At 41.5% G+C, this 12,384-nt stretch overlaps 1 protein-coding gene across 1 annotated transcript in view; it reads right to left on the bottom strand.

Annotated features, from left to right (window-relative positions):
* The window catches only part of PDE4D (phosphodiesterase 4D), a 533,586-nt gene extending 522,883 nt beyond the window's left edge, over positions 1-10,703 (bottom strand). Inside the window, exon 1 of the mRNA XM_087759654.1 lies at positions 10,598-10,703. Coding sequence (XP_087615780.1) covers positions 10,598-10,639 — 42 coding nt within the window. The 5' untranslated portion in view covers positions 10,640-10,703. The remainder of the gene's footprint in view (positions 1-10,597) is intronic.
* Between the last annotated feature and the right edge of the window lie 1,681 nt (positions 10,704-12,384).

The following is a 12,384-nucleotide window of genomic DNA, read 5'->3' on the forward strand; positions in this document are numbered from 1 at the left end:
ACCTTCATATTTAAAGAAGAAAGAACAGTTTGAAGAAACTCAGTCATGGATTAGAAATATACAGTAACAAATAAGTGGGAAAGAAAAGTAGGGAGAGACCATGTTGTTTGAATCTCTAATACCACTATGCTTTAATTACATTATCCACCACCTTCATGCTTTTCCTCTACTTCTCCCCTGAACACCAGCCTTCTTCAGTGTTAAGTGCAATGTGTAAAGTCCTGATCTTTATAGTCTTTCTTCCTAATTCATCTGCTCGAGGCCCGTAGTCATTTCAGTTATCTATCATTTCCTTTCCTAACCCTTTCATTGGTATTTAATTTAAGTTTACACTCTTTAAGGTAAACGCATTCTCTTACGGTTATAGAGTAGGATCATAGAATCATAGAATGTCCTGAGTTGGAAGGGACCCACAAGGATCATCGAGTCCAACTCCTGTCCCTGCATAGGACAACCCCAAAATTCACACCATATGTCTGAGGGCATTGTCCAAATGCTTCTTCAATATTGCCAGGCTTGGCACTGTGACTACCTCCTGGGGGAGCCTGTTCCAGTGCTCCACCACCCTCTGCGTGAAGAACTTTTTCCTAATGTCCAACCTAACCCTCCCCTGGCATATCTTCCTGCCACTTCCTCGGGTTCTATCATCGGTCACCAGGGAGAAAAGATCAGCGCCTGTCCCTCCTCTTTCCCTTGTGAGGAAGCTGTAGACCACGATGAGGTCTCCCCTCAGTCTCCTCTTCTCCAGGCTGAACAGACCAAGTGACTTCAGCCGCTCCTCATATGGCTTCCCCTCTAAACCCTTCACCATCTTGGTGGTGCTCCTCTGGACACTCTCTAGTAGCTTTGTATCCTTTTTCTACCGTGGCACCCAAAACTGCACCCAGTACTCGAGGTGAGGCTGCACCAGTGCAGAGCAGAGCGGGACAATCACCTCCCTCCACCAGCTAGCAATACAGTGCTTGATGCACCCCAGGACACAGTTGGCCCTCCTGGCTGTAAGGGCACACTGCTGGCTCATGTTCAACTTGCCATCGACCAGAACCCCCAGATCCCTCTCCGCGGGGCTGCTCTCCAGCCTCTCATTCCCCAGTCTGTATGTACAGCCAGGGGTGCCCTGTGCCAGGTGCAAGATCTGGCACGTGCCCTTGTTAAACTTCATACGGTTGGTGATTGCCCAGCTCTCTAATTTGTCTAAATCTCTCTGCAGGGCCTCTCTGCCCTGCAGAGTGTCAAGAGCTCCTCCCAATTTTGTGTCATCAGCAAACTTAGATAACAAACCTTCAAGTCCTGCATCCAAGTCATTTATGAAGCCATTAAAGAGCACTGGCCCTAAGGTGGATCCCTGCAGAACCCCGCTAGCGACTGGTCGCCAGCCCGATGTAACCCAGTGTAACCCAACATAACCCGATGTAACCGCCAATGCGATGTAACTCCCTTTGAGGCCCGACCCGTCAGCCAATTGCTCACCCATTGCATTATGTGTTTATCCAGCTGTGTGCTGGACATTTTGTGATACTGGATACTGTGAGAGACAGTATTGAAGGCTTTACTGAAATCCAAAAAGATTACATCGACTGGCTTCCCTTGGTCAGCTAGGTGGGTAACCTTGTCATATAAAGAAATTAAGTTTGTTAAGCAGGCCTTTCCCCTCGTGAACCCGTGCTGGCTGGGGCCAATGACTGCGTTGTCTTTCAGGTGTTTTTCAATAACTCCCAGAATAATCTTCTCCATGATTTTGCCAGGCACAGAGGTGAGACTGACAGGCCCATAGTTACTGGGGTCATTCCTGTTGCCTTTCTTGAAGACTGGGACGTTTGCCAGCTTCCAGCCAACTGGGACTTATCCAGATTCCTAAGAGCATTGAAAAACCATTGAGACAGGTCTCACTATGACATCAGCCAGCTCTTTAAGTATCCTTGGATGAATCCCATCAGGCCCCATTGACTTACAGGGATCCAGCTGGAGCAGCAAATCCCCCACAAGCTCGGGGCTAGTTGGGATTTTATTGTTCTCAGTCATGGTTCTCTAGCCCAGGGCTCTGGCAGTTCAACACCCCCATCAGTGTTGAAGACTGAGGCGAAGAAAGCATTTAACATGTCTGCTTTGTCTACATCCCTGTTTGTGAGGTGACCATGCTCATCAAGTAATGGGCCAATGTTATTTCTGGCCTGCTTTTTGCTATTTACATGTTTTAAAAAGCCTTTTTTATTGTCCTTCACAGTACTGGCCAGCTTCAGCTCTAATTGAGCTTTGGCCACGTGCATTTCCTCCCTAAAGTGGCGAACAGCCTCTCTGTAGTCCTCCCATGTCACCTGACCTTGCTTGCACTGGTCATACATTTTCTTTTTTTGTCTTAGTTCTAGCATAAGATGCCTGCTCAGCCAAGCCAGCCTTCTGCCTCACGTGCTTGACTTCTGACATTTTAGAATTGCCTGTTCCTGTGCTCTTAGGAGGTGGTACTTAAAAAGTGACCAGCACTGGTGGACCCCAGCACCTTCAAAAGCTTTTTCCCAGGGGACCTTGCAAAGTAGTTCCCTGAGCAGCCTGAAATCAGCTCTCCTCATATCCAGAGTTGAGGTCCTGCTGGCAGTTTTCATCCTGTTACCATAGCTTTTAAACTTGACTGCTTCATGGTCACTGTGGCCAGGGCAGCCACCAATCACCACTTCACCCACAAGACCCTCTCTGTCAATAAGAAACAGATCGAGGAAGGCACCTTTCCTGGTCAGTTCCCTTAGTACCTGTACCAAGAAGTACATCAGGTACTCCAGATGGTTTAGGAATCTTCTGGTCCTGTTTCTACCAGCTCTGTGGTATTCCCAGTTGACATCTGGCAAGTTGAAGTCACCCATAAGGACAATGGCAGATGACTTAGAAGCATCTCTTAGTTCCTTAAAGAATAACTCATCCGTGTCGTCATCCTGCCTCAGTGGCCTATAGCAGACTCCCACAACGACATCTGCTTTATTTGTCTGTCCCTTAATCCTTACCCAGAGGCTCTCAACTGTGCCATTGCCAACTGCTACCTCCGTGCATTCCAGCCCCTCCACTACATACAATGCCACCCCACCTGCCTCGCCTGCCCTGCCTATCCCTCCTGAAGAGCCTGTAACCATCCATCATGGCACGCCAGTCACAGGACTCATCCCACCAGGTTTCACTTATGCCGATGATGTCATATCTCAGGGACTGGGCCAAGGCATCTGGCTCCTCTTGCTTGTTCCTTGTGCTGCACGCATTTGTGTAAAAACACTTCAAATGCGGTTCATTGTGCCCATTACCTTGTGGAGTAGTCTGAGGAATCTCACTAGCACGCAGCTCCTCAAACTTTGGCATGCCATCCCGTTGCTCATCACTGACCAGCCTAGTATTCTCCCTTTCCCCCTTCCAATCTAGTTTAAAGCTCTATCACTTAGCCCTGCTAGCTTCTGAGCAAAAACCCTTTTCTCTTTCTGAGAAAGGCGCATCCCATTGGATGTCAGTAGACCTGGTGATGAATAGACCATTCCATGATCGACAAACCCGAAGTTCTGACGATGACACCAGCCTCACAGCCACATGTTGGTCAGCTGGGTCTGCCTGTTCCATACAATATTCTTCCCTGCTACTGAAAGGATGGAAGAAAACACCACCTGAACCTGATCCTTCAGCTAACCGCCCCAAGGCTCTGAAATACCCTTTTAATTGACTTAGGACTTTTCTTTGTTATCTCTTCACTGCCCACATGAAGAACTAATAACAGGTAATAGTCTGAGGACCTTACCAGACTAGGGAGTTTTCTAATGACATCTCTTACCCTGGCCCCAGGGAGGCAGCAGACTTCCCTGTGGGTTGGGTCCGGTCTGCATATGGGACCCCCGGTTCCCCTCAGAGGGGAGTCACCTATGACAACTACCCTTCTTCAGGATCTTCAGGTTCATTTAATTTTATTTTCACTGCTGTAGTAAATGATCACAAAGGTGAGAGCAGTTTCCCTCAAACAGCAAAAACAAGAGGCTGGAGCTTGTTTCAGAGAACAAGAACTGGTTTTGGGCAATTAGTAAGCAGGAAAACACAGAAGTACGTGTAATTCTGATATAAATGGCTGAGACCTCCTAGCCCTTCCCATGAAACCAGGCCTGAACACAGGTGGCCTCAATTCAAAAACTGGGTAGAAAGATTCAGAAGTATAAAAGTAATCTCTATTGCTAGGAAGACAGAGCCTCACATGTAGACAGTTATCTTTGGAAACAGGAAGAACTGGGACAGAGGATGCCAGTGACACAAATGTGCAAGAACTCCAAAAAGTAAAGACTCAGCTACACTTCAAGGGTTTGATAGTGTAGCTGAGCTGTAAAATTCTCTGTCAGACCCACTCAAACCATCAAGAGAATTCTTCTGTTGATGTAATTTAAACTAAAAAAATGTTATTGGCCCACAGATTATTTTTTAAATCTGCATAATTGTGGATGATATTTGAGTTACAGGTTAGGCTTGATATGTCTGTTACCACGTAGGTGGGGGTATTTTCATGTTCCAAAATAGTGCAGGTATAAGTTGCAAACTTCTAAGTACTGCCCAAACCTGCGATAAGGAGGTAAGATTTGCTTCAAAAAGGCTGGAACTTAGTTAAGAAGGTAGGCAGGAGCTGAACCAGGAGATGAGTCATGAAAAAAAGAGAGAATGATAACAAAAGCATGTGCATTAATGTCAGAAATAGCAAAGGCAGAAGGAAGAAAAGCATGGAGAACAGATTTTGAGATCTGATCAGAATAGGGTGGCTGGAAACATTAGTCAGAACATCTCTGAAAGACTGGAGAGGGTGGAAGACGGAAAGGAAGCAATCTAGAATGAGTGGGAGGAAAGAAACACATTTTCAATTGCTTGGTCAGGAATACACTAGTATCTTCCTGCTGTAGAGCTTTTTCTCTCTCTCCAAAAGATAATCCCACAATTAAAAAGGGATTGTCAAATGTACACATGTGAATACAGTAAATTAATCCAAACCAATTTAATCAATAGTAATTGACTATTAAAAGGATTAATTTATTAGGGGTCAAATCCAGCCACTCTTTCTCAGACTGGATTCTCACCATGGACATAAGTTACCAACCCCTGCAGAAGGAATGTTAGAAAACATGCAGAAAGGGTTAAAGTTGATCCAGGCATTACTTACTCTCTCTTCAGGCATTTTCTGTGCATCAGCTGCTGCTTTGCTTAAGGGAACTTGCTGCTTAAAATGTCTATTCTGCTAGGCAACCACAATAACTGACATTAAGGGAAAAGCAGCACCACTGGATGGGCTTCCATTTTCCCTTCAGCAATGTCCCACCTTTGCCTTTTCTATCCCTTGTTTCCTTTGCAAAGGCTGTATTACAGATGGAGGGGTGGAAGAAGGCAAAGAATACATAATATAATTGCCTCCCATTAATAAAGAGTGGTTAGTCCAAGCAATCTCCCCCTAAGTATCCTCCTATTAGCTAACAAATGGACCTAATGATTGGCAATGAGAGAAAAATCAATTTATTTGGAAGTAATGCAAATTTATTATGAAAAATGCTTCTGGAACACTGCAAGCTTTTCCCATTTCTATTGACGAATTGGTTACTTAGAACTATTCACCTAAAGCAAGGATTGTTGTCTGACAGAACTGCACTGTGACAGAAAAGGGTCTGGAATTGAACTTATTTGCAATTCGTTCACACTCTCTGTGGAGAACTACGTCACTCTACTCTTTGGTGTAGAGTGTCTCACCCTATTGCTGAAATAGCTATTCTAGCTGGTGAGCAAAGGAGTGTGCTGGATTTGGCTGGGACAGACAGTATGACATTCCCTCTCCCGGAGCATTTGCTTACAGGAGGAGTGGCGGACAAAAAGCCTCGTTCTTGTCATCTCTGTGAGTCATGATCTAAGCAGAAATGAGCATAGGAATAAAGGAAGTCTTTAACTTCCTCTTCACTCCCCCACATCATAAGCAAAGGTTGTAACAATCTAGCCTTAAGTACTTTGGATGAAAACATCTCAGTGAGTCAGCTGTTTGCAAATAGCTCTCCACCTTCCTTTGCGCTTCATCTCTATGGGTGCTCCGTGTCTGCTTTGCATTCGCATGAGTTCCACCCCACTTCCCCCCCCCCCCCTGCAACTTCTGCATGCAGCTAAGCTCTCAGGAGCTTTGCTGCAATCTCTCTGAGCATTCCCTTTGGACGTCCAGCATCTTTTCGTCCCACCAGTAGTCACAACTTTGCTTTTAAAGTTTTGATCACAGAATGAGACAGCCATTTTGTCTCCTACTGGTGATCTGTAGTTTATCCAGAAGTGACAGTTGTTGAAAATACACCTTCTATATGTAATACGTGTATGAATTCAAAACAGTCTCACACTTCTAGGCTTTTACAGATATTTTTAAGTTAAAAGGCTGACCAAATAATGTTGAAGCATGCAGCAGCCTTTGTTCTTTACAACGGCATAAATGCTCTAATTTTGTTTTCTGCCCCCTGCTCCTTTTTTTTGTTGTTGTTGAAGCTGTTGAAATTCTACAGTTTAAGCAGGCCCAGTTGCTAAACATATCCTCTTGGTTGGTTCATTTTATTGCAATATAGCTACTTTCTGATTTCACAAGACTTGACTCACTTCTGACACAATGTTCCAAGATGAACACCCACACAGTGTAATGTTCAGACTTCATTCTTTTCTCCACATACACCAGAGCTCTCATCACCTGAAAGCAGAATCTCACTTCCTTTAGCTGACCAAATATGCCTCCAGTATACTCCCATAGAAATATAGTTATTAAAATACTCTATTGAAAAGTTATTTACTATTGATGGTGTATTAATTGTCAGTAAAGCTGTGCTAATTTAACTGAAGACAGACTGAAAGTTTGATTTTAAAAATATCAATTAATAATGTATTTCATCATGCTTTTTGGTAAAGAACAAACTACGCTGAAATTTGTAAAGCTGTCTGTAGAAATATATTGGCTTGTTCATCCAGTTATAAAAATAATATGAAGCCTTTCTAAAACAAAAAATAATGAAGTTCAGTGTTTTATTATAAAAATATTCAAAAAAGTCTCTTTCCATAACTGATCAGTACTAACTAAAACCCCTATCCTATACTAGAATTAACTTTGTAAGGGGTGGGGGAGAGAACCAAATTAGAGGCAGGGAGGGAGGGATGAAAGGAAAGAACAACATTTAGCTGTATTTTCAGAAGTACCAGATGGTAAGTCATGGAAGTTAAAGCAATAAAACACCTAGAATATTCTAAGCAGTTCAAGACATCAGAAAATAGGCATTTCAGGAAAGGAGAAATTTATTTATGAGGAAACCAGTTAAAGAAACAAAAAGCTACCTAAGGAAACTGGATAAGAGGGACTAGACAAATAGTACGCGCAGATTGAAAGGACATAAATGCAGACATCCTCAGTGAATGCTGTGAGGAAGAGTGAAAAAAAGACCTGACGACTATATAAACCCTTATTACAAAACACAGTTAAATGCAACTTCATAGCCTACCAACAGAAGAATGAATAGCAATACTGTGCAAACCAGCCAGGGAGAGGGCAGAGGACTAGCAGGATTATACATATTGTGCTGTCTGAAGACATGAAATACAAGCAATAGAATAAAATCTATTAAAGGAAGTTTAAAAATAAACATTAACAACATCTTTTCAGTGACAAGATGTCCTGGTTATGGCTGGGATAGAGTTAATTTTCTTCCTAGTAGTTGGTATAGAGCTGTGTTTTGAATTTAGTATGAGAATAATGTTGATAACACACTGATGTTTTAGTTGTTGCTAAGTAGCGTTTATACTAGTCAAGGACTTTTCAGCTTCCCATGCTCTGCCAGGTGCACAAGAAGCTGGGAGGGGGCACAGCCAGGACAGCTGACCCAAATTGGCCAAAGAGCTATGCCATACCATGTGATGTCATGCTCAGCATATAAACTGGGGGAAGAAGAAGGAACGCGGTGGGTGTTTGGAGTGATGTTGTTTGTCTTCCCAAGTAACCATTATGTGTGATGGAGCCCTGCTTTCCTGGAGATGGCTGAACACCTGCCTGTTGATGGGAAGGAGTGAATGAATTCCTTGCTTTGCTTTGCTTGTGCATGGCTTTTGCTTTACCTATTAAACTGTCTTTAACTCAACTCACAAGTTTTCCCACTTTTACTCTTCCAAGTCTCTCCCCCATCCCACCGGGGGGGGAGTGAGCAATTGGCTATGTGGTGCTCAGTTGCCGGCTGGGGTTAAACCACAACACAAGACCACTTGCAAATGATTTTTTTAAAAACACTATTAGACACATTGTCAGAAAAAAATGCAAATGCTATATCTGCAGTTTGTATTATTCCACACTGTTAAACTAAGCTTCAGCTGGTTCATGATGCACAGCTAGTTCTACATTTGGTGAAAAAACGAAAATGTTTGCACATATCTGCAGGTTCTTCTTCCATATCAGATAAATTATGTTCCATGTCATCTGAAACCACTGAACCAACACTTTGATTGCCATGCTTCGAGAAACATAAAAACCTCTTTGAAAGCCATGTGACAACATCCCATGAAATAAAAATAAAAGCTATATTCCATTTTTAAGATTATTAAGATTATTCAGTTCACTGATGATATTTTACTTATTCATTAGGTGGTCTTTTGATGAAATTGCTGGTCTGGCAGACCATGGATAACTTTGACAATGCAAATTCAAATTGCCAGACCTGTAGTAAGATGGAAGATTTGATGTCACCATCATGTGATCTGAAATATTTGGCTGTACTCAAAAAGTGTAATGAGAAGCTTTTCCGAAGTCACTTTTGTTCAAATAGTGCCACTATCCCACTACAAGCAGTAGTCGAGGAATTATTTAAACAGCATGCTACCACATGGATAAAATGATTTCTTAGGGATTACATATTTTACAATTTGAAAACAACAAACAAACAGTAGGTAATATTTTATATGCCCAGTTTAAAGAAAAATAGTTGCAGGTGGTTATGATTAAGTTCACACAGCAAGATGTGCTAGGATTTAACACTAAAAATAATGAAGTTTATTTTATAGGTTAAAACATTCTCTTTCAGGGCCTGAAATGTTCAATATGTTTACTGAACTTTTAGAACTTAATTTCACAAAATATATACTAGGAAGTTTGTACTAAAATATGAAGATCCTTTGAATTAATAAAGATTAATTTATTTGATAAAAATTCATTCCATTAACTTAAACTGAAACAATGCTAGTCTTTCCTCCAAATTTGATGAAATCGTATTAGATCAGCTAACATTAAAATTCTACGCTTTGCAGTCTTTTAAAAATTTTATGGACAGCTTCACATAATTCCTCAACATGTCAGACAATAGCAACAGTGAAGCATTATTAAGCACTCTGAACACCTGTCTTCAGTCTATTGAGACATATCAGGCTGTTTATTTGATCCACATATCAAACCATGGCACCATGATGAATTTAGCATACTTCTGTCACTTTCTCCCTATGGCTGTACATACATATGCTGATAGCATGTACAGTAAAATTACAGGAAAGAAAAAAAAATATCTCTCATAGAGTTTGGGTTTTTTTTAAAAGGAATTCTTAAGAATAAGCCAAAAAGAGCACCTGCTTCCAATAGCCAGAAGCTCAAGCAGATACAGCCTGTCAGATTCAGAAAGCTCCAACAAGGCCTGGTCAGAGATGTCTGCACTGCCTTCCCACAGCTAAGACAACAGAAAGGAGCTTGAGCAATTCTGGATAAAGTCAACTAAGCTCATCCTTTTGCTCCAACAACCAATCCCACTCAATTAGGAAACTGAGGCAGCAAAGGGGAGAAGGAAGCAGACACACCAAGGCATTAGTGGCGACAAAGCAGGGACAACGGTCACAATGTCATTACAGGGCAAGGTAGAAGATAACATGGGAAAACAAAAAATCTGGATCCAGAGTGGTTTGGAATATTTCTCAAGTGAACTCTGTTTACATGCAAGCTGAGAGCCCCTCAGGAAACAAGGAAATATAACTGTATCCTCTGTCCTTGTGGATGCAGTGTTCTTGCAGATGCACACTAGAACTTTTCTATTATCACTTACCAAAGCACTTAAATAAAGTGTCCTTGTCTATTAGGAGAAGGGGCATATTCAACAGCTTAAACATAGCAGTGGCATATTAGAAAGGAACATTCCGTTCTCATCTGTGCCTGTAAGGCAGAGTCATTGGTATATAATACCATACATTAATGTTGTTCCATGAGCATCTGGAAGACAGAAAAGGCTACAGCAGCATCCAGACCTCTCTATTTCATTAGTACTCTTGGGTACTGGGAGACATAAATACATAGGATAAAAAAAACACCAGAAGGACTAGAAAACAAACAAAATTAAACCTCATCCAAATCTATGTCCATATTATTAGCATACTGTCTCATTGGTCTCCTGGAACATTACACAGTCAATATTTCAACAATGCATTACCAAATCAAGTGCAGTCCCTGATACCAACATCAGTGCAGGGGCATACATTTATGACTGAGTACATTATAGATAATATGTAAGCTTACATTTCAATGAATGCTCAAGAAAAAACTAATTTTTAAGAAGCAAGGAAAAGAAAACCTACTCACACTTTTGCTCCTCCCATGTACAGTATAGGCATTCTTGTTCATGGTGACTGTATGTCAGTGTTCTGCAAGTTTCAAAGGAGAGGTTTTATCCCTTGACCATCCAAATACCAGCTGTTATACTGAAAGGAAATTAATTTTCTCATTAGCATCAAGGTCTTTGCAAGTTGTACAACACCCAGGCATAAGCCACTGCTTCAGTGTATAAATGTTGCAAACATTCTAAGATCCAGTCGAGCAGATGTTTCATGTATCAATAAATCATACAACACGTACAGTTATGCTGAACCATACAAGCGTATCTATGAACAGTGCATGCTTTCCAGTCAATCAAAAATGCACTCCAACCCAAGCAATTACAGAAGGTTGCAGACTTCTGAGGCAGGGCTTTTTGCCACAGTTATTTAACTGGATATCAGCAGTATTGCTTGTAATAATGAAATAAGCCTTATTGGGTATTTTTAGCCAGTTTCTCAATCTAAGGGGATCTGTTAACTTATATACTATTCAGACCAGCAGACATATGCTAAATTTAGGGGAAGAAGGTCAGCTGGAGTAATTTTCAAATCCAGGTGCCTAAGGATGCTTAAACCAGCAGTTGGGTACTTTCATACAGTTGTCAGAGTTTGACAAATTGGTCTTTGTATTATAATAATAACTAAGCAAAAGTGCTAGCAACTGATGATGGCATGGCATGGCATGGCAGCTTTGAAACACAGCATTCATCAGCCTCTGGGTAACAGCATAGCAGTAATAATGGAAGAGTTGAAGGGAAATTCATATCCTCCAGGATCAGGAAGTTGAAAGATTTATATTCTCATTTTGGCCAGGTACATCTCTGCACACATATTTTTCCTTAGCTCTGTCAGCCAAAGATGAGGTAAAGTGCAATTTCTGACCAACAAATCTGTTCTAGTAAAACCTCCTAATATAGAGTCAATCATACCAGCAAAATTACACGTATGTCTTATTTCCCTCATGGGCAGGCACATCATTGATGCAACTTGTATGGGTACAAGAAAATTTTTCCTAGGTTAGGCATCATCCACACTAGCATAGTTTTGCTAGCGTAACGTATTGTTTTAAAATGACTAAGTTTTTGAGAATCTCCAAAGCCCACCTCTGCCAAAACAGAAAATGAGCTCTTAAATGTCAGCATGATACTAAGAGCCAAATATATTTACACAGGTATACACACATACAGGGTAGTTTCCTGCCCCCACAGGAGAACATCATGACCTGTGAGAGATCTAAAATTCTAGTTTTCCTTCCTAAGAAACCCACTCATCTCAATGTATGAGCAAGTCTCCAGCACACTACTTGATCTTCTGATTTGTTTTCTAAAACTCTGCCACTTTCTTCAGATAAATAATAAATATGTGTTGATTATTTATGTATTTAATTATTTATTGGCAGCATCCAGTAACAGAGAAACAAAGGCAACTGTTGAGGAAACAGATCATTTTTTTCATATTTAGATATCATATATACAAATATTGTTGTTGGCAGTTTTACAACAATGAAATAGAGGATCTAATTTGCAATTAGAACTGCAGAGTCTACACCTCCTCATGGTCCTGCTGGATGCCCTTCAGAGTAACCAAGTTAGCCTCTGCCCCAGTGTGATGGAGTTCTAGTTGCTTCCTCCCTATCAATTGGCTTCACCAACCACTCGATAGTTATTTACAAAGGTGAAACAAATTCTGCCATTGATTTTGTATCATTGCCCGGAGTCTGTGCCCACAGGTACATAGTTGGGGCTAGCCTGGCAGTTCTTTAGGGTAGTGCCG

The sequence above is a fragment of the Nipponia nippon genome, unplaced genomic scaffold, assembly GCF_047370975.1.
Source record: "Nipponia nippon isolate SJK-2023a ecotype South Korea unplaced genomic scaffold, ASM4737097v1 scaffold_20, whole genome shotgun sequence".
Classification (NCBI taxonomy): Eukaryota; Metazoa; Chordata; class Aves; order Pelecaniformes; family Threskiornithidae; genus Nipponia; species Nipponia nippon.